The 22,304-nt window shown below is 37.8% G+C and overlaps 1 protein-coding gene across 2 annotated transcripts in view; it reads right to left on the reverse strand.

The window, feature by feature from the left end:
- Positions 1–2,703: 2,703 nt before the first annotated feature.
- The window catches only part of cyria (CYFIP related Rac1 interactor A), a 139,757-nt gene continuing 120,156 nt past the window's right edge, over positions 2,704–22,304 (reverse strand). The window contains exons 4-12 of one of the 2 annotated variants that reach the window (XM_048597445.1): positions 20,347–20,468; positions 19,689–19,794; positions 18,318–18,454; positions 18,156–18,233; positions 17,943–18,059; positions 13,399–13,478; positions 12,689–12,815; positions 11,582–11,652; positions 2,704–5,652 (exon numbers count right to left, since the gene is read on the reverse strand). In XM_048597445.1, coding sequence (XP_048453402.1) covers positions 5,583–5,652; positions 11,582–11,652; positions 12,689–12,815; positions 13,399–13,478; positions 17,943–18,059; positions 18,156–18,233; positions 18,318–18,454; positions 19,689–19,794; positions 20,347–20,468 — 908 coding nt within the window. In that variant the 3' untranslated portion in view covers positions 2,704–5,582. The remainder of the gene's footprint in view (positions 5,653–11,581; positions 11,653–12,688; positions 12,816–13,398; positions 13,479–17,942; positions 18,060–18,155; positions 18,234–18,317; positions 18,455–19,688; positions 19,795–20,346; positions 20,469–22,304) is intronic. The other variant, XM_048597447.1, reaches the window with a different exon arrangement.

Genomic DNA, 22,304 nt, shown 5'->3' on the forward strand with positions numbered 1-22,304 from the left:
TGATTTCAAAGAACGAATACTGCAATGTATTTTGTAAAAAAATTGAGATTGCATTACAAGTTATAACAAGTATATCTTATAAACGCAATAGAATGAATTAAGATCCCAGCTACGTCAATTTATTTTCCATCAACTTAGTGAAATAATATTTTTACTGTTTGATTTGCAGTGACTAAGTAAAGGTCAGTGGCAGGTTAACAATTAACGAAGTTTCCTTATCGAAAAATAGGCTTGTCAACATGTAACAGTGCACATACTTAGTTCCACAGGTTGCAGCATAGAAACGCTACTTGACTGTGGAAGCTGTGGACTGTCACTTTTCAATAACACTAGGGCACTCTTCAATTAAGACTCAATAGATATTTGTCACATGTTTCTGATGATTTGCTCTGACAGGATACTACCATCAGCATTACCATAATTTGGCTATTCTACGTAACACAGGCCTCAGTAATGCTAAAGGAATGTTGAAGTAACATTTGCACCACTCAAATACCAGAAAATTGCCATTTCCAACAAGGGAGAATCTAACCATCCACATTCAATGGCATTACCATTGCGGAATCCCCCACTACTATCATCCTGGGGGTTACCACTGACCAGAAGCAAAACTGGATCAGCTATATAAATATTGTGGCTACAACAGCAGGTTAGACTAAGGGCATCCTACTGTGCACAACTCAGCTCCTGATTTCCCAAAGCCTGTTCACCATCTACAAGTCATAAGTTATGAATTTGACGGAACACAGTTGCCTGGATGACTGCAGCTACAACAAGACTTAGGAAACTCTAAACCACTCAACACAAAACAGCCCAAGGCATGGTGGCATCAGAATCTCACCGAGGGGCAACTACTTTATTCCATGCATTTGCATATCATTATTAGCTCAACTTGCTTAATTACATATCACTTACAATTCTCTTCCCGAGAACCTAGATGGCTTAAATCCCTGATGTAAAATTCAGAGCAGTAACCTGGCAGCTGCAACTCACCAAATGATTAAACCAGCCACCATTTAACTAAGGGTGCACCACATGGTTCTCGCAGGCTCCATGGCTACCATTCCCCCTGAAATGTTGTCCACCCAAGCCAGCATTGGAAACCAACCGGCCTCACTGCATCATGACTGTTCTCAAAGCAACTTCTCATGCCACTTCAGCCCTTCAACATCTGACTTTGTAGCTCAGAGAATCTTGTGACTTGCAACTTTCTTCCAGATCACTTTGCACACAGGAACACTCGTGCATTCTATGCATTAGCATAGGACATTTCTGTGGCTCTTGGCTTACTTTCTTTGCCTTCACTCATTTGGTTGGAGGCTGCCAGCCTCTGCTGTTTATTTTGATCTCTATTGTGACAAGTTGTCTGCATCCGCCTCTGCACTTAAAGCACTGTCTAATCAAGGGAGTAAGAGAGTCACTGCCTTGCAGTGTGGTAAGGCAAAGACAGCAACTTGCAGGATGTGACAAATACACTGCATGTGCTGCGAGAAAAGGGCCACAGCTGAGTCAAAGGGGAGCAATCCTTAGTGGGGTCAAAGGGAACTACACTCAGTCAGGGGTTACAGTCACATTCAGTTTATGGGCTCATCCGATTCAGTTGGCCACAGTCAGTTAGGTGCTTGGTCTGACCAGCATTCGGAGATCTGTGTCCTTGCAGTGCAGGGACTGGGCTTCATTCGGTCTTACAGGTCAAGTGTAACCAGTCAGGGAATTATGGGTAGGTCGTCCTAGATACTGTGGAGACATGGTCCAGGGGCTAGGCCATTCTCAGTCCAGGCAGTCCCAGCATGTCAGTTCAGGGGGTAGGACACTGTCAGTTCTTGCAGAGTGGGCAAAATGATCAGGGGTATATTCTTGGTGTCCATGGAGTCCTGGGGCAAGTGGAAAGCTTAAATTTGGGGATGGGGTTCATTGCTCTGGGTCACTGAACAAATGATTACAGTGAAAGGAAAAAAATTACTGAAGAAGGATCTCAGAACATAGGAGAGGACCAGCAGGATGGTGTTTTAACAGGTCACAGTGACTCTGGCCTCTACATGCAAGTGTAGATCCAACAAGAGCATGGAAATTTATAAAGCCATGGGCTCTGGTGGTTCAGTGGAGACATTAATAATTATATAAAGGAGCTCAAGTATAATTGATTGAGCAAGTGTTCCTTAAAATACATTCAGTCATACCACTTTTCTTTTCACAGATGTTTGCTGCTCATTTCATATAGGTATCTTTCTTGACATATTAGCATATTAATTTTAAAAAACAATGTCTGTTAGATAACTGGCATAATTAGAACACCAACCACCAATATTTCTTTTGTGTCATACAAATAATACTGATCGCTTATTAGTTTATTGAGGAACAAATGCACACCATGGTTTCATTTTTATTTCACACATGCATAACGTAAAAAGAAAAGCAAACAGCTGGTTTCACCTAAAGTGTGGTCATTATCTTTGCAAATAAAAAGTCCATAGGAAGAATTTAAAATATTCACTTTGTCAGAATCAGTATTTCAGTATGCTGGTTAGATTCTGATTGAGCAAATTTCCCTGCATGGTAATGTCTTTTGAAGAACTACCATCCAGTATGATGCTTCCATTAACATTGCTTTAACAAATAATAGCAGTATCAGACCAATTGATTTTTCATCATTTTTAATCCAGTTTAAGTTAGAATTCAAAATACAGAGCAATATACAATGTATCACAAACAATATCAAAGCTTTTATTACTCATATTAAACTGCAACAATAACTCAGTGGAATAAAATAGCAAATCTCACATAGGATGAATACTGTTTTAATACAATGGAATTGAAGTGTCACGCCACCATTTAAAAGGCCTGATCTCTAAACCAGCTTTAAACATATTTTAAAGTGGCAAATATTACTCTTTGGGGAATGCATTTAAGCCACATTTTCATTTTCCAGTGCATTCAAAATACCGTTCACAAACAGAATTTTTCCAAATAAATCCTCTGAAACTTATAAATTAATGCTAATAATGTGATGATCAAGTATTCACAAAAGTTGCTGACTTTCTACTACTGTGCTCTCATCTTGGCAACTTTAAAGAAAGACTGTAATGCAAAAGAAATGCTATGATAGTCATTAGTACTGGAATTGAGATTCTACAGTTTTATGTATAATTTTTGTTACCTGTGTGAAAGGGACATTCTTGAATTTGATATTGCAATTAAACCCAAGTCAATATACCTAAAAAAATACAATATGATTGGGTCCTTCATAATATCTTACAGTGCAGTAGCAGATTCACCTGGCTCAAATCGGACACAATATTCAACTGTATCAAATTGTTGTGGCAGATCTCTCAAGGCACCTAATGTGATGTTGCCAAGTGGATGCAATCAGATTTAACCCCCTTGCTGGCCACTTTGCCACTGAATTCTGTAGGCTATTTGTGTAAGTATTAACTTGTACTAGCGGTGTTGCTAACAATCCAAGAAAATATTTTCACTTTTCCACAGGTACACGACATTAATTTCAAGGGTTGGACCTACTACACAATCACTCTTGATCGAGTCAACTCAACGCTGTTTTCCCCAAAAAAACATTGCCATGGAAATAACTGACCAATCCTAGATTTTTAACTCAGTTTTCAAGTTGTATTTTTTAAAAAGTAAAAATTTTGTAAAATTTTAATACTCAATTAACTCCAACCTTATACTCTGTAAGATACTCCATATGTAATGGAGAGGCTTCATATACATAGATAATACTTCAAAATAGTAATTTGAACATTCTGATTGCTAATAAAAATCAAACCTGTGAGCTTTAAGTTTCCTCACATTTTTAAAATACAGTATATCCAGAAGGACAAAGGGTCGCTGAGTTAGAATCTCAAATGTATAACAAGCAAGTAAAATATAATGTTTGAAGAGGAAAATCTGTATTTGCCCTAAGGAGATTTTCCTCAGTTCATGATACTGGCTAGTCATCTCTTCAAGGAGATTAGGGCCAGCTTGCATGACCAGAAGGCAGCTTTAGAAAATCCTACTACCATTGCTACCCTATTGAGATAAATTTTTTCTTAAAAATTAACAATGGTAAACCTGTGGTGTAAAAAGAATACATTGTTGGCACGCATGTACTACAATTTATACTTTCACTCATGATGCTGACTATTCAAAACTTCAGCAATTGTGGATTATTCATTCAACCATACTATGGAAACAAATATTATTTATGTGCATTATTGTGACATATCCCCTACTTGCAGAATACAGGTGTGATATATTTTGTTAGAATTCTTATTAAATTGCGTTTAATTTATGTGCACTTCATTCATAGAATGCATCACGTGAAATTTTATTGCTTGTATAAAAAATACGTTGAAATAGAAATATAGTTTTACATCAATGAAGACGTTAAAGAAACATACCCTCTTCTTATAGGCCTATATAAATTTTCCTTAAATGTTTTTCGTTTATTCTCCCTTCTGTTCAATTTGCTTCCCTAAGCTATATTTTGCAGATATCATTTCAGGTTTAACATTTGCCCTCAATCATTAAAATGGTTTTTATTATTACTTTGCAGCATAACACTCTTATGTAACAAAATTTGGATCGATTGATTTATCAGTCTGTAGTACATGCTTAGCAATGACTGTAATTACATTCAACTAAGAGCATGCGACCTTGTACCAATGCTGCCTGTTGCTTATCGGCATACCTACCTTTTTGCCAGTATGTAGTATTCCCCCTTCTTTTAACTGAAAGTGCATATAAATGTAAAATGCACAACCTGACAAATTTAAAATGCCCAATAAGTCCAGACTAGACATATAATCTTATTTTCATGTTCATGTGGTGAAGCTCAGAAGAAAATCATCTGTATTCCATTAATGGTCTGCTTTAAAATGCTAGCACAGAAATCGTGCAGTTAAAATGGTATGGCTTTTTAATCTTACGGGCTTTTTTTTGACATTTCATAGTCTGTTCATTTTTTTTAAAATGACAGATAAACTAGGAGAGTGTAAAAGTGATTCTTAAATTCATTGCTGCAGGCTAGTAAAAGAGATGTTATCTCTTCAAAGCTCAAAAGCATGTTTCCAACCAAATATGAGCACCAGATGGAACAAGGTGCAGATCTCAATGATCTATGCCCATAGTAGCTGACTGACCAAACATGTGAAAGACAACTTAAAAAATCAGCAAGCTTGTGTGTTGTTCTTTGTCATAGTAAGAACTAGTTCCCTGAATGCTAACACACTAAAACACTAGCAAAATTTACAATAAGATTTGCAGATGTACCGGGTCTTTATAGCAATATAGAGAAATTCAAACTGGAGCAAAATAGCGTTGTAACATCAATTCTGCCAAAACCAAACTGCACTTTGCAACATCAAATATAAGGCTGCAGGTATGCTTCATATTATGCTATGTAAAAATAAAAAAAATGCCATTCATCGATTTTATTATAAAGGTTTTTCTTCATATGTTAAGTGATGAGGAGGGAATGGTTATGGTAAATAAGACAAATAAGTATTAACACCAACTTGTATTAAATTATGTAAACATGTACATCTTCTGAGGTCAGGACAGAGATCCTCTTGCCCAAGGAGTTACTGAACCTGAAGCATGGTTCGAATCTGTTTGGATGCTGATTCATCATTCAGGTGTCTTGTGGTGTACCTAAAAATTATTTAATAGTATACACATATTATTGAAGAGACTAGTCAACCACAGTAAGCAAAACTATTGCTGCATGCTAAGGCTTTTAATTGTTCCTTTTGTCAGGGTATCTTTGGGGTGTTGTGGTGCAAATGTCGATTCTTAAATGTAGCTCTTTTTCCTTTCCTACGGGCAGTACTGTCCCACACATACAAGACAGTAGTTTTTAAACAATTCAGTAGGGTCCTCTTGGACTTAATTAACGTGAATAGATATAAACACCTTTGGTCAAAAAACAACTTCCTTTAATGTGCCACAGGATTTCTTTCCACATTTTTGCCAAAGTTTAAACAGGTATCAGACTACCACCAGATGCAATATATTTATCAAATTATTAACACACAAGCTACCAGCAAAGACATGTTGGACTATTGTAATGTTCTTTCATCTCAGGTGTTTGGCTTCAAATGAAACAAAACTGTTAGCAATTTCATTTAAATGAGTATTAAAGAAATGGCTGCTGTGGAAAATAGCATACTATACAGCAGGGATGCCTCTTGAAAGACCAACCTGAAAAGCGTACAAACTGGCAGAAGGCCCTCAAACTGGTTTCACCAGACCATCAAAGAATGGCTGATCTGTACCTCAATTTGCCTTTGCTATAAACCCCCAATATACCCCAACCTAACAAAAGTGTAACCCTTTGAGAGTTTAAATGCCTCAATAAAGATTACCCCTCAACTTGTAGAAACTAAGAAACACTGTTAAAAGCAGACTGCTGGGAATTCTGTCCTGTATTTTACATGCTGAATTTGAGGAAGGTGATGGTGGCCCTTTCAGTGGGTCAGAAAGCTGTGGCCAACCTAGTCTTTGCATTTCTAGGAGCAGTGACCTGTTTGTTGCCATTATGTGACAAACGGCCAGGCGTCAAAACTCGCAGCCCTTAAGGTTGCAGATTACCTAGGAACTGCTGGTCAATCAGAGGGCTGGCTGCTCTTCAGTGCCAACAGTGCCACTGAGAGAGGTAGCCAGGGAGCCAGTGGTGAGAGCAGGGGTTGCTTTCGCAAGTGCGGTCCTTGCTGGGACCTCTTCCGTAGGTCATAAGAGTGGCCAATCAGGAAGCGATTCCTCTCTGCCAGCTTTTACCAAGGATCTCCCCCCATGGCCGAGGGGATCTCTTCCTCGTCTTGCTGAAAATGGCCTTAAATTGGTCACTTTAGGGCTTCAAATTGCATTTGGATGAGAAGACCACCTCCATCTTTAATGGGGACATAGGAGTGGGAATAGTCAATTTAGCCCACCAAACCTGCTCTGTCATTCAATACGATCATGAGCGATCGTCAATGCCTTTTCTTCAAACTATGCCCAGATATATTTTTCTCATTGGTATTTAGAAGTTCATCGCCAACCTATGTGGCTTCTTCCTTAGTTTGAAATTATATCCCTTGGTTCTAGACTCCCCAGCTGCAGCAAATATTTTATATGCACCCATCTTGTCTATCCCTTAAGGTATTTTGTAGCTTTTACCTCTCACTCTTCAAAATTCTAGCGAATAGAGGCTTAGTTTCCCCAATATCCCTTCATAGGATAGTCCCGCTAACCCGGGCAGAAGTCTGGTAAATGTTTATTGCACTACCTCTGTGGTAAGGGGATAAACACTTTATACAGTACTTATACAGTACTTCTGATGCCGTTTAACCAAGGTATTATACAAGTGAAGCAAGACTTCACCACTCCTGTACTTCTCTTGTGATGAAGGCTAACATACCATAAAAGCCTTCCTAAATGCTTGCTGCATCTGCATGTTAGATTTCAGTGACTTACTGATGAGAATGCCCAGGCACCTTTGTGTATCTATGCTTTCTAATCCCCATGTGTTCCTCCTACCAAAGTGGATGACCTCACACATTTTCAGATTAGATTCCATTTGCCATGGTCTTGCCCACTCACTAAATGTCAAATTCTCTGGAAACCGCTTTAAACCTACGCCCTTTAGTTTTGGACTCCCCCACCCTGGGGAAAAGACCTTGTCTATTTTCCCTACCCATGCCCCTCATGATTTTATGAACCTCTTTATGGTCACCCCTCAACCTCCGATGTTCCAGGGAAAATAGCTCCTATCTATTCAGCCTCTCCCTATGGCTCAAACCCTTCAACCCTGACAACACCCTGTAAATCTTTTCTGAACCATTTCAAGTTTTACAACATCCTTCCTACAGGAGGGAGGCCAGAATTGCATGCGGTACTCCAAAAGTGGCCTAACCAATGTCCTGTACAGCCACAACATGACCTCCCAACTCCTATACTCAATGCACTGACCAATAAAAGCAAGCATACCAAAGATCTTCGTTATCCTATTCACCTGCGACTCCACTTTCAAGGAACCATGAACTTGCACTCCAAGGTCTCTTGTTTAGCAACACATCCCAGGGCCTTACCATTAACTGTAAAAGTCCCGCCCTGATTTGCCTTTCCAAAATGCAGCACCTCAAATTTATCTAAATTAAACTCCTTGGCCCATTGGTCCATCTGATCAAGATCCCGTTGTACTCTGAGGTAACCTTCTTCACTGTCCCCTATACCTCCAATTTTGGTGTCATCTGCAAATGTACTAAACATACCTCCTACGTTCACATCCAAATCATTTATATAAATGACAAGAAGCAGTGGACCCAGCACGGATCCTTGTGGCACACCATTGGTTATAGGCCTCCAGTCTGAAAAGCAACCCTCCACCACTACCCTCTGTCTTCTACCTTCGAGCCAGTTCTGTATCCAAATTGCTGGTTCTCCCTGTATGACGTGTGATCTAACCTTGCTAAGCAATCTACCATGAGGAATCTTGTCGAACGCCTTACCAAAGTCCATACAGATCACGTCCTCAACTCTGCCCTCAACAATCCTCTTTGCTACTTCTTCAAAAAAACTCACTCAAGTTCGTGAGGCACGATTTCCCACGCACAAAGCCATGTTAACTATCCCTAATCAGTCCTTGCCTTTCCAAATGCATGTAAATCCTGTCCCTCAGGATTCCCTCCTACAACTTGCTCACCACCGATGTCAGGTTAACCGGTCTACGGCACTGATGCTTGTGGTACTCTATTGGTTACCATCTGCCAGTGTCAGGATGACCTATTTCATCCTACTGTTTTCTGCCTGCTAGCTTTAATTCATGCCAATACATTAACTCCTATCCCAAGTTCTTTACATTTCCTGACCAAACTCATATACCGAACTTTGTTAAAAGACTTCTGATAATCAGAGTATGTTATGTCCATCAACTCCCCTTTGTAAATTATTTTAAATTCAAAAATCTCTAACAGGTTCAGATACAATTTTCCATTTACAAGTTCATGCTGATAATGCTGAACTAGACCATAATTACCCAAGTGTCCATTTATTACACCTTTTAAAAATAGATTCCAATATTTTGTTTACTACTACTGTTGGCGAGTACTGCAGGATCCATTCCAGAATTTATAGAATTTTGGAAGATGTTAGCTATGAGAGTGGTGGATACATTAGTTATCTCTTTCAACACTCTGGTATGTAAATCCTCGGGTCCAAAGGACTTATTGTCCTTCAGACCCATTATTCCTCCAATGCAATCTTCTTACTAATAGTAACTTTCATAATTCTCTCAAGTCCCTTAAATTTCTAATTCTGGGATATTTCTTTTATCTTCCATTGTACATAATCATACATTATACATAATTTAGTACAGATAAAGTACAGCTGATGCTGATCAGTCTAGGAAACAATAGTGATTGTCCTGGAACCAACATTGTGATGTTCAGTGATGAGGACATAGTTCAGGGGAGATAGCAGAGAAGCTAAATTCATCCTATTTCACAATTCCTCATTATAAATTCTTCTGACTCTGCCTGGAATGCACCCACATTTGTCTTAGTCAAACATTTCGTTTGTATGCATCTGTGGAAGCTTTCACTGCCCATTTTCATGTTTTTTTGTGAGTTTACATTCATATTCTGTTCTCCCTTTATCAGCTTCTTGGTCTTCCTTTGCTGCATTTTAAAATCCTCTGTGGTCAGGATGCCACCAACAGAAATGGCTACTAGGCTGGTTAAGAGCTATTATCAAGCACGCTGGGAATTTTGGTTGAGCTAGTTTAAACTCTAACCTCAGTTAAAACTGCAGACAGGAGATGTTGTGAACTGCAGTTTCCTGTGTTGACCAAATAAGGCAAGTGTCATGGTGTCTCTAGAAACACTGGCACTATACAACCTTAAACGGAGTATGGAATGTAGCGGTTTACGATTCAGTTGTAAATATTTGAGAGTTGTTTGCCAGTAAATTCCATTGGCAGGGATTGAACAATGTGATCAGGATTTGATCAATTCATTGGCTGTGCTCCAGAGAACACTCTGGAAATCAAGCACATTTTGAAGTAGGTAAGCAGAACAAAAGATTTTCTCAGGAGAAGGCTCTGAGACCAACACTTGAGAAGTACGTATCTTAAAGTTACCTTCAGAGAAAATGAAGAACCATGAGGTGAGATCTACACGGAGTACAAAGATGGCCACTTCACTCTCATCAGCTAATATTTGATTCAAGCCAAACTTATGGAGTTAAAGTTAGAGCCAGGGTTAAATATGAATTAAATTAAAGTGAAGTTAAATGAAGTGAGTTAAAATTGAAGTTAAGTTAGATAAAATAAGAAGTAAATGTTGCAATGAATGTAGGTTTTGTATTAAGTATTGGTACTTAGAGATGAAATAAAGAAGGGTTTTTTAACTAAATTGAGACAGCCTTTTATTTGTCACACAAGGGAAGAACACCTAATAAAAGGTTTGTGTATTCCTTTTTGGGCAACACCTCCCAGTCCTCAGAATTATTACCATCCCTGGCAACTGTGCAGACTTTTCTTAATCTTATACATTACTTAACTTGCTTTGCTGGCCACAGTTGACTGACTTGCCCACTGCTTGAGTGAATTACTCAGAGTAGGGAAAATAATGGGCAAACACCCTACTTTTCTACCCAAGTAAATGATACCAAACATATGTAGTACCTGTGTGAACAATGTTACTCATAAAGACTTGAATTAAAAACATGCTCAATTCACCTTGAAAAGCATAAAATTTCGGCAAAAGTTAAGTCTACACTATATCTAAAAGTGGTGTGTATTGGAAACTTGTTTCTTAATTTGGATGGAAGTTCTCAGTTTGTCTGTCCTACAATGTTCATTGCATTTCTCAATATAGCACGAGTGAAATCCAGACATCTTAGTCTTCGAGTAGCCTCAAGCCCTATATGAGAAATGTGTTATGGAACATCACTAACTGCTGGACATGGATAAAGTCTTATCCTTTCAAGCAAATACTGGCTCATCCAGCAAGGTACATCCTGCTATCTGTGATAGCAAACTGTGATGTACCATGCAAACAATAGGCCACTCCTCAACTTTACCTTCACCAAAATGCATAACATGACCGTACAAAGCTTTCCCCAGTATGTTAATAACCATACAGTATACACAAGAAAGCCCTTTAGAGATAAAGTGTCAGAAAAGGGAAATGAAATGGAACCACTCACTCGCAAACACTCTGAGCAGTTCAAATATATTAAGCTTAAATGCAAAGCACAAATGATTTTAAGATTATATTCAAAGGAAGGTTAAGTTCTGCCGTGGAATTTCGTTGGATGCAAGACTTTGGGATGAACAGTTAATTTACTTATAGGCATACATTTATCCAGTGAAAATCAAGTATCAGTACTTACTAAATATGATGGAAAAAACATTATTTTCATATCTCAAGGCTAAAACTGTATGCAGCCAGCTAGACATTAGGTATAAGATCATTAGATATGAGCTACAAAGCAAGTGAAGATAAAGCAGACTGCACTCAGTTTGCAGTGAGAAATTTTACATGTGTGCCTTAATATTAATTCTTAAAAGAATCTGGTTAGGAAAAAAAACAAATCTTACCTGAGTGCATTCAGAAGACCTTCCACATTGTTTGGTGGCTGCTCTTTCAGAACTTTTATGCATCCTTTCATCTGAGAGACAACATAAGCAATGGTTAAGTTTCAGTAATACAAGCATCTATTATATTTCTCTGTTGAAGTTTTACACTATTATTATCTCGTTAGATTGTTGGTACATTTTAACGTAACGTCCTGTTGTGGTTTTAATGGACTGTTTAAAGCATCCAGCTCTTCAAAGAATTTGTTTCAAATCAAATATATTTTATTAAAAACCCATTAAAATGTCATAAAACGAAGCTCAGAGTTCATATGAATCTTCAGTTGGAATCAGTCATTTGCTGTTAATGACCTGGATTTCTATTTAATGATCTGAATGTCGGCAAATAATCTTTATTGTAAATTTATCAAATGAGTTGACAAATCAAAACAAATGCACAGCAAGTGTAGCATAAAAAAAAGTCCCCTAAGTATATTTCATGCTGTTTCACACTAACGTAATGTCTCTATCTGGTAAATTTGTTAGATATCATGAGCAAAAATACCATTGAATAACCTAATAAGAATCCACTTACACGATATGGCTGTCTAATGTGTCAGAATCCAGAAAGCCAGTTGGTAAAAGATATTCCTAGAGCCAATATTTAATCAATCTAATACTTATTTAGAGTGGAACATTAGATGTTTACAGCTCCTTGCTCAACCACTCTCAGTCTCAAGAATGTTTCCTAAAGTGAAACCCCAGTCTCTTCATCCCGTCCACAAGACCCTCAAAACCTCAACATGATTCCACTCAACATGAGTCGATAAGAAAATTTCTAAAATGTCATAAATGTATCTGTTTTTCTTAATCAATATATTTAAATATAGACCATGAGAAAAACTGGCTTCGAGACTCGGGAGGATGATCATGAAAATAGAGAACGTGAAGCAAAGGATGCAATTCAGCATTTTTCAATTTTACAAACAAAGGTAAAGAAGGTAGCTGATGGCAATAAAAATCAACACTTAAAATCAGAGTGTATTTTAAGTCCAATGAAACAAGACAGCCTTATTTCTCATTCTTATATATTATAATGATGCTTATTTTCTCCCACATATATTTCCTTACATCAATTTTTGATGTTTTTGCGAATGCTCCCACAGGGTGTACATGATCATACAGTATAATGACGCCCACCATCACTCTCATACAGAACAGTAGAGTTTCGTCATTGGTGAATCTGCTCTTGTACTCCCTGTTTAAAAGGTAAAAGTTTAAAATACACACTTAAAAATAAATTATTACAAAATTAATTAGTAAAATGATTTACAGTACTTTTCATTATTACCAATGGAAGTGGGGTCTTTGAGGTACACGGGAGACCATTTCAAATGTCTCTGGTTTTCAAGATAATGCTGATTAGTTAATTTAAAAAAATCATTACTAGCAGGTGATAGAAAAAGAAACACAGACCAGCATATATTTAGCATCAGAGGCCATCAAAAAATTGTGACATGCTTGATGCATAAATTTTTTAACTGCTAATTTAAAGAGTATGATTTATTCATTGTGGCAGACTGCTTTTCTATAATTCATTGCATTTTGCCACAGCTCCACAGCCCAAATACTATTAGTACACTTTTTGCACAAAGACAAAAAGGCTAGAATAATTCAAGCCCTTTTGACTATTTTGTTTCATACATTCAGAATTGTACATCTCACTGCCCATCAGGTCCCTTTTGGGAGATGATCTTTAGGCAAGGTACAAATCTCACACAGAAGTCTGATCAATAGATGCCAAAATAACTTGAAAATATGAATTTCTGGATCATACTTACGGTGTTTCCAACATGACTTTGCACACACTAGCCATTGTACTTAAACAATCAGTCGTATTTTCTATAGGTAGGGTCTTGTTCTAAAACAGAAAAAGAAAAACAATTATAATTTAAAACATAAGAATCCACCTACAAACCTGAATACGGTACAATATTAAAAGTAGCATTCTTTGACCATTGTGAAACTGAGATTTCCCTATAACTTTATCAACAATGGTACAGTCAAAACACTTCATTCTCAATCAGTTGCAGTCAGACTGAACCCTTATAGTTAACCATTGTTTTGATTATTATTTGTTTTGGGAGACACATTTTACTTTGGTCCAGGTGCATGTGTTGAACAGCTTATTAAAGTGGCTGCAAGTGCTGTAAACACTTCTGCAGGTAGCACCAGCAGCATGCATGCGTGAAGAAGTCCACTACATAATTTCAGAGCTTCACAATAGATGCAGTCAGTCTCTAAGATGGTACTTCTTGAAATGATCCGAGACTCAGATGGAACTAGGTCTGGCAAAGAGCAGCAGAAGCTTTTGTGGGTTTGGAACTTTTCCCTTCAGAAATCAAGATATTGTCGCCTGGCCCTCTCCAGGGTACACTGCTATTTCTCACACCCGCTTGTTTCTTAAAACAAAAATCACTCACAGGACATGGGCATTGCTGGCTGGCCAGAGTTTACTGCCTTCCCTAGTTGTCCTGGAGAAGGTGGTGCTGAACTGCTTTCTTGAACCATTCTAGTCCACCTGCTGTGTGTTGACCCACAATGCCATTAGGGAGGGAATTCCAGGATTTTGACCCAGCTACAGTAAAGGAATGGCGATATATATGGTGAGTGGCTTGTAGGGGAACTTGTGGGTGGTTGCGTTCCCATGTATCTGCTGCCCTTGTCCTTCTAGGTGGAAGTCATTGTGGGTTTAGAAGGTGCTGTCTAAGGATCTTTGGTGAGTTTCTGCAGTGCAGTTTGTAGATAGCACACACTGCTGCTACTCAGTGTCAGTGGTGGAACGAATGGGTATTTATTGATGTGGTGTTAATCAAGCGGCTGCCTTGTCCTGGATGGTGTCAAGCTTCTTGAGTGTTTTTGGAGCTGCACCCATCCAGGCAAATGTGGAGTATTCCATGGACATGCTTTGGGGAATTAAGATGCTAGTTACTCGCCGTTGCATTCCTAGCCTCTGACCTGCTCTTGTAGCCACTGTGTTTATATGGCAAGTCCAGTTGAGCTCCTGGTCAATGATAACCCCCAAGATTTTGATAGTGAGGTATTCAGTGATGGCAACACCATTGAATGTCCATGGGCAGTGGCTAGATTGTCTTTTATTGGAGATGGTCATTGCTTGGCATTTGTGTGGTGTGAATTTGTGTGGATCAAAATTTCAGTGTGGGGAGCATTTTGAAAACATTGACTGTAATTCTGTAAGTTTTAAGTTGCTTTTGGATAAGGATAGGTCTAGTCCTTGGGTAAAAGTACTAAATTTAGGGAAGGCTAACTACCATAAGATTAGGCAGGAACTGGGGGTTGTAGATTGGGGGTAGCTGTTTGAAGGTGTATCTTCATCTGGCAGGTGGGAATCTTTTAAAGTTGATTAGAGTTCAGGGCCAGCATGTTTTTGTGAAAATAAAGGATAAGGATGGCAAAATTCAGGAGCCTTGGATGACAAGAGAAATTGAGAGTGTAGTCAAAGAGGAAGAGGAGGCATAAATAAGGTTTAGGAAAATTAAGACAGACAGAGCCCTCAAAGAATACAAATAAAGTAGGAAAGAACACAAACAAGGAATTAGGAGGGCTAAAAGGGGCCATGAAATGTCTTTGTCAAACAGAATTAAGGGAAATCCTGAGGTGTTTTATACATATAGAAGGAGCAAGAGGGTTGCTAAGGAAGTGTAGGTACTCAAGGACAAAGGAGGGAAATTATAAATGGAGCTAGAGGAAATTGGTGAGATCATTAAGGAATACTTTGCATTGGTATTCACAAAGGAGGACATGGTGGATGGTGAGTCTTGAGAATGATATGTTGATATTCTGGGGCATTAAGGTAGACAAATCTCTAGGATCTGATGGACTCTATTTCAGAATGCGAAGGAACGCAACTGAGGAAATTGCTGGAGCCTTGTATAAAATCTTTGTACCCCATTTAGTCACAGGAGAGATCCCAGAGGACCAGAGGATAACCAATGTTGTTCCTCTGTTTAAGAAGGACGAAAGGAATAATCAAGGAAATTACAGGCCAGGGGAGCCTTACATCAATGGTAAGGAAATTATTGGAAAAGATTTTTAGGGATAGGGTTTACCTACATTTGGAAAAAGTATGAACTTATTAGCAATAGGCAGCATGGCTTTGTGTGAGGAATGTTAGATCTCACAAATTTGGTTGAATCTTTTGAGGAAGTGACAAAGATGATCGATGAGGGCAGGACGATAGATGTTGTCTGTATGGACTTTAGCAAGCCTTTTGAAAAGGCTGATAAAAAAGGCAAAGTCACATGGGATCCATGGTGAGCTGATAAGATGGATGCAGAACTGGCTTGGTCACAGAAGACAGACAGTAGAGGTGGAAGGGTAGTTTTCTGACTGGAGATCTGCGATCAGTAGTGTTCCGCACGGATCAAAAGCTGGGACCTCTGTTATTTGTAATATGTACAAATGATTTGGAGGAGAATGTAGATGGCCTATTTAGTAAGTTTGTGGTTGACAAAGACTGGGGGAGCTGTGGATTGTTACAGGAAACAGCAGGATATAGAAGGCTGGAGACTTAGGTGGAGAAATGGCAGATAGAGTTTATTCCAGGCAAATGCATTTTGGAAGATCTAATGCAGGAGGGAGGTATACAGTAAATGGCAGAGGAGTATCAACATACAGAGAGATGTAGGTGTCCACAGTTCAATCAAAGTGGGAACACAAGTGGATAAGGTGGTCAGGAAGGCACATTGCATACTTGCATCTGTTGGTCACAACATAGAGTATAAAAATTGGCAAGTCATGTTGCAGCTGTATAGAACTTTAGTGAGACTGCTTTTGGAATATAGTGTTCAACTCTGGTCACCACACTACCCAAAAATATGGGGAAGCTTTGGAGAGGGTACAAACTTTAAAGAAGTTTGCTTATATTGGTATGCAACACTTCATTGCATTCATGAACCTGACCAAAGCATTCAATTCAGCAAATCACGAGACTCTGTGGATTCCAAGAAACAAGGTCCCAATCGTGCAATTGCCTCATGGTGCTATGACTGCAAGGAGCTTGAGTGGAACACCCTGAAACTGACGCCTTCAAAATCCAAACCGGGGTTAACTGAAGCAATGGGGTAGGCTAAAACTATTCCTAATCTACCTGATAGGGGTCATTCATCTTATCAAAGGTCAGTTGTCTTGTAGTGTCAGTATTAAATACTGCATTAATGGAAATCACTTTATTCTTAGTTGCTTCCATGTCAAAACTAAAATAAATATCCCAGCCATTATGGACTGCAGTTTGTGGAGTATTGCAGTATCATTGCCCACACCAACAGGTTTGCACATTGTTATCAATCTCTTCAATTCCGTGAGTGTTGCCAAAATAAAACTGATCTCAGCCCTCACTTGGTCAGCCAAATATTACACATCCCATATATGTTAAAGAAAACATTCTGAAATATGTTAAAAATTATCAATATCTTGGCAGCCACTTATCTCTAAAGACTACCATTGATGAGGAAATCCAGTACTGAATTAGCAGTGCCAACTCGTTATTTTATGCACTAACTCCAGTTGTGAGTACTTGACAATAAAGACTCCTGCAAGTCAACACAAGTCTAAGTGTAGAGAGCAGTTATCATCACCAAAATCACATGGTGCCTCAATGTTACGTGGAATTCATGCACACTTGTTTTTATGGATTTGGTTCAAAAGCAGAATCCAATTTCTGCTCCTTTTAATGGTACAAAAATTTATAATCATTATCTCATCTGAACAATACCAGTACTGTTAATACTCAGGTGAGGTAATAGAGTCAGAGTCATACAGAAGGGAAACAGACCCTTCGGTCCAACTCGTCTGCGCCGAACAGACATCCCAATCTAACCTAGTCCCACTTACCAGCATTTGGCCCATATCCCTCAAAACCCTTCCTATTTATGTACCCATCCTGATGCCTTTTAAATGTTGTAACGCTACCCGCCTATACCACTTCCTCTGGCAATTCATTCTGTGTACGCACCACTCTCTATGTGAAAAAGTTACTCCTCAGGTCCTTTTTAAATCTTTCCCCTCTCCCCTTAAACCTATTACTTCTATTACTACAAACTTACTAACCATATCTCTTATATTCACATTCAAATCATTTATACGAATAATGAAAAGTAGTGAGCCCAGCACCAATCCTTGTGGCGCACCATTGGTCACAGACCTCCGGTCCGATAAGCAAATGTCTGCCACCACTTTGTCTCCTACTTTCAAACCAATTTTGTATCCAATTGGCTAGCTCAACTGGGTTCTATGTAATGATCTAATAAAAAGGCAATTATTACTATATCACAAATAAGACCAGTACCTGATCTGGTGTACATACCTCTGATACAAATTTGGTTGTTGCATCACTTAATGTTTTTAACATTGGTGTAGCTTCTGCGTAAAATAAGGACATTCTGTTGGCCATTTCATTGTTTACTTCATTCTCAGCATCTAACTACACAAGCAGGATAAAAAGAGCACAGATTAGTTTTAAAGTTATGTAAACCCTATTTCACTAATTCCATTTTAGTCTCTGACACACTGTACTCACATGCATGTTATTAATTCTGTTACGACTAATAGTTCGTCTGTAATAGCTAAAGTCATTCTGGATGGCTGGATTTTTCATCTAGGACAGAAAATAACAGGATATTATAATTTAATAAATTTTGCATTTTATGTAAAATACCACAGGCAAGTTTGAATATCAAACCTTAAGCTCATCAAAACGGAGAGTAAAATGCAGAATTTCAGCAAACTGTTTGGCCAGAGCTTGTTCCCGTTCCAGATGTTGAGTTGGCGTGTAAGGTGGATAGGTTAAAGATTCCAAAAGACTCTGCAATGCTTTCTCTGTATGGACAAATCAAAAATACGTAGTAAAAGGAGTTTGCATTTTCCCACCACAAGTTAAAGTTTGCAACCATAGTGGAGTGAGTCTCAAAAATTGTCAACAGTTAGTAAACCAGGCTATCAAGAATCCAATTTGAGCAGATTTAGCAATAACAAACAACTGCACGGGCATAAGACTAATTGATTTCAAGCCACTAACACAACTTCAAATCAGCTATGCATTCGAAAATTCGGTGCGATATAATTGTGAATTTGGTTAGGATCTTCTCCGCTTTCAGGAATAACACTTGCACAGACCTGCAATATCAAAGTTAAATGATTCATTTGATGGATTGAGACATTTGTTTACAAGCGCAAGATAGAAAGCCTGATCCAATTGTGTCTGCCATCAGCTGTTTACCATTACCAATGTGTTTACACAAAAAAGTCACTTTTCAGGGGAGCTCCGGACTATCTAATGAAAATTATTGTTACTTAGTTTGTTTTACGGGATTGAGTTTGATGGCACGTGTCTCATTGATGGCAAACCTGCAAAGTAATCTACATAGATAGCGGCAGAGTAAGACACACTAGCCGGAGCTCCTCTGCTCCGTCCATTCTTTTTCTTTTTTTAAAATCTTTCTCATTTCCTCCTTTTCTGCATCTTTTTTCCAACTTCCGACTTGGACTTAGCCAGAGGCGAAAGAGAGCTGGCAAGTCCAGGAGGCGACTCCGTGAGCAGAGACCAGCGTGGGGAGTCAAGTCCCGGAAAAAACTTACCTTGAAGCAGCTGAGAGCCGGTATGGGGCAGACTGGAGGCTTGAAACAGAGCAGGGACAGTTTTTGGACTTGGGTCTGGAGCAGGTGGTCAGACCATGTGTGGAAACCCCTGTGCTAAACTACTACAATGTAATGTTTATTTGTAATTTATTTATTGACTGTGATGTCTATCCTTTTAACTATGTCATATTTCTAAATTATACTACAAATCACTGTAAAGTAATGCAACTACTTTTCTTTTTATTCCTCTTTTTGTATCTAAGATTTGCACCTTGGTACTTTGTACCTAAGACGGCACCGTAAGAGGTGACATTGTAAAACTTTTCACTGTATTTCTGTACTTCAGTACACATGACAATAAAGGATATTCTAATTCTAAATGTGATTTTCTATGTTACATCAGGTAGGTACAGTGTAACAGAGCTTCTATACTCTATCTGCATAAAAATGGAAAAAAGAAAGTTTAAAAGCTTACCCAATCTTATAGAGAATTCATAGAACCTCTTAAGTCTCCCAACTAATGGGCACACTGAGCTCCATGCTCTGTCCTGCAGCTGGCCGTCACTGGGATTTTGAATTGCCTGGGAGAAAACAAAATGTTTCGCACTGGCATCACATCTTAGAACTTTTGGATATTAATAGCTTATTATGATGTGTACGTTGAAATGCCATATGACAATGCTGGTTCTATAGAAAGTTCATTGCCAATATTAATTTTTCTTATTAAGTTGAAAAATCGGGCATTATAGGTATTTTATTCCCTACATTCAGTTCGGATCAGTATAAAGCATTAGACTATACATGAAATCCCTCAAATTAGCACTGCCATCTTTAAGTACTGAAGTACTCCAACATGTAAATTAATAATAATTGATTCTAATCAGATTTCTCTGTGGAGCCATTGTACTTTAGGTGTTTCATATTCCATGACGAGTATGGTTAAAAAGATTGCATAGCTTTCTAAAAGGAGTCAAATAAAACGTCAACTCATTCTAATACATTCTGCATATACTTTTAATAAATACAGAATGGTACAATTTGTTTTTACAGAATTCAAAATAACATTAACACTTTACACCTTCATGTTCAAAATTAAATCAACACTTATAAATGAATGAATGTTACTGGCATACATCTCTTATCTCTTGTCCGGCTCCCTTATAAGCCTGCAGCTCTGTCAAAATGCTTTCAGAATCCTGCAGTACAGCATTCACTTGGTTCCAAATCTCCCGCTCTCCATCTGTAGGTTGTGCGTCTACACAAATATGAGAAGATTCGATGGTGAAATGAACCAAGATTTTTACATATTTAGTTTGACACTAAGGTGAATTTATAAAGAGAAAGACAAAGTCCGATTTCAAGAGGAATACTTCATTGATTTTTTTTAAAAAATTGAACGCTGTTATGCTGCAGCATGTGTTTAGTAAAAGAGTAGTATATATAGCTGCTTGCTAATTTTAAATGTTTCTATCTTATACATTTTGAGTAAGCAATTGCAAACCTGTCTTTCTGCAACTTTCAGTTAATGAGATAATACAAATGATCAGTTTCTTGTGATGCTGTATTAAGTCAATATTACCTCTCATGAATTTTGACTAATGCTAATTATTGATATCAATGTTCTGAAGAGCCAAGATAGGCTTTTAGATTTCATTTCTTTATTCATATACATTAAATGGATAAAGTTTTTCTCTCTAGGTTTAATGATGTGGAAGGAGTAAGACTCTGAAAGCTTGTATTTTCAAATAAACCTGCTGGACGATAATTTGGTGTCATGTGATTTCTGACCTTCTCTAGGTTCAGACCATTGAACTGTATGGTAGGACTTCTGTTCAACCAAAGGCATTAGCTGTCAGCAGACACCTGAACTTATTCCCTTTAAGTTTTCAAAAAAAATGTGTAAATACTCTCTATTTGCAGTATGAATGCTAAAATTTTTATTTCAATTCATCTCAAAATAATAAAAGTTTAAATAATTAAATACCACATCTTCACATTAGAATCAGGCAGAAAGATCCAAGTCAACATGTGCCAGAAGTAAGTAATAATTTTAATTATGCTTTTACTAAATTGAATTCTGTGGGATGTTTAAATGGCACGCCTTGTGTTGCAGTCGTTGATGACTACCTGAAACTTTACCGTAAACTCTTGTCACAAGAGATAACTAGCTCATATAATTTAGAGTTTTTCTCAACTGAAAGCTAACAGCAACTTTTTCTTAAGCATGTTATTATATGCAGGGTAGTTTCAGGAATGTTCAATTTGAAACACTAACAAAGGAATGGGGGCCATGAATAGCGCTAATTATTTTAACCTTGTTATTAACAATTCACACTACTGAAAAAGAATACCAGTGGTGTACAAGTTAATACAAAATAATTCATAACATAATGAAGTATTTAGGATTATATTTTCCCCTACACATGCCCACCTCATTTAGGACAGTCAATTCTGCAGAAATAACCTGCCAGCATTGTGTTGTCACAAATCATATCTGAATAATCTTTCAGTTTTATCACCTTTACAGAAAGTTAAGAAATTGACTGTAAATCACCAGAATTATTTACCATAAATAATCATTACCAAGCCACTTGAAATTTCTTAGAATACCTTTTACACCCCATGAATGCTACATCACTTCCTAACATGTTCAAAGCGGATGGTTTTCAGAACAATGGCAGCATTAGCATGAAGGAAATATTCAGGAAATATGTTGGATTCCATTTTAAGCTGTCAGATTTAAGCTGTCTGCAGATTCTAATACAGTACAGTATGTGGTGATAACTGAATATAAATACAGCAGTAACAACTCATTTAATAGTGTTAGTTTTAATTAAAGTTTCAAAAAAAAACTTCTGCACTTAGATCTGTAATTTTCAACTTTAGTTATCTTAACTGCAAAATATCATCAATTACATTGTTAACTTTGACTTAAGGCAGTTTGCTGCAGTTTTGATAGAACAGATAAACTTTTATTTTAGTAGGTGAGACAAGCAAATAAATGCCACAATAAATGGCACGTCCACTACAACAGTTCCCGTCAATTTCATTTTCTAGAACAAGATAATATTATTGCAACGGATACAAAACT

The sequence above is a fragment of the Rhincodon typus genome, chromosome 5 (assembly GCF_021869965.1).
Source record: "Rhincodon typus isolate 14 chromosome 5, sRhiTyp1.1, whole genome shotgun sequence".
NCBI classification, from domain to species: domain Eukaryota; kingdom Metazoa; phylum Chordata; class Chondrichthyes; order Orectolobiformes; family Rhincodontidae; genus Rhincodon; species Rhincodon typus.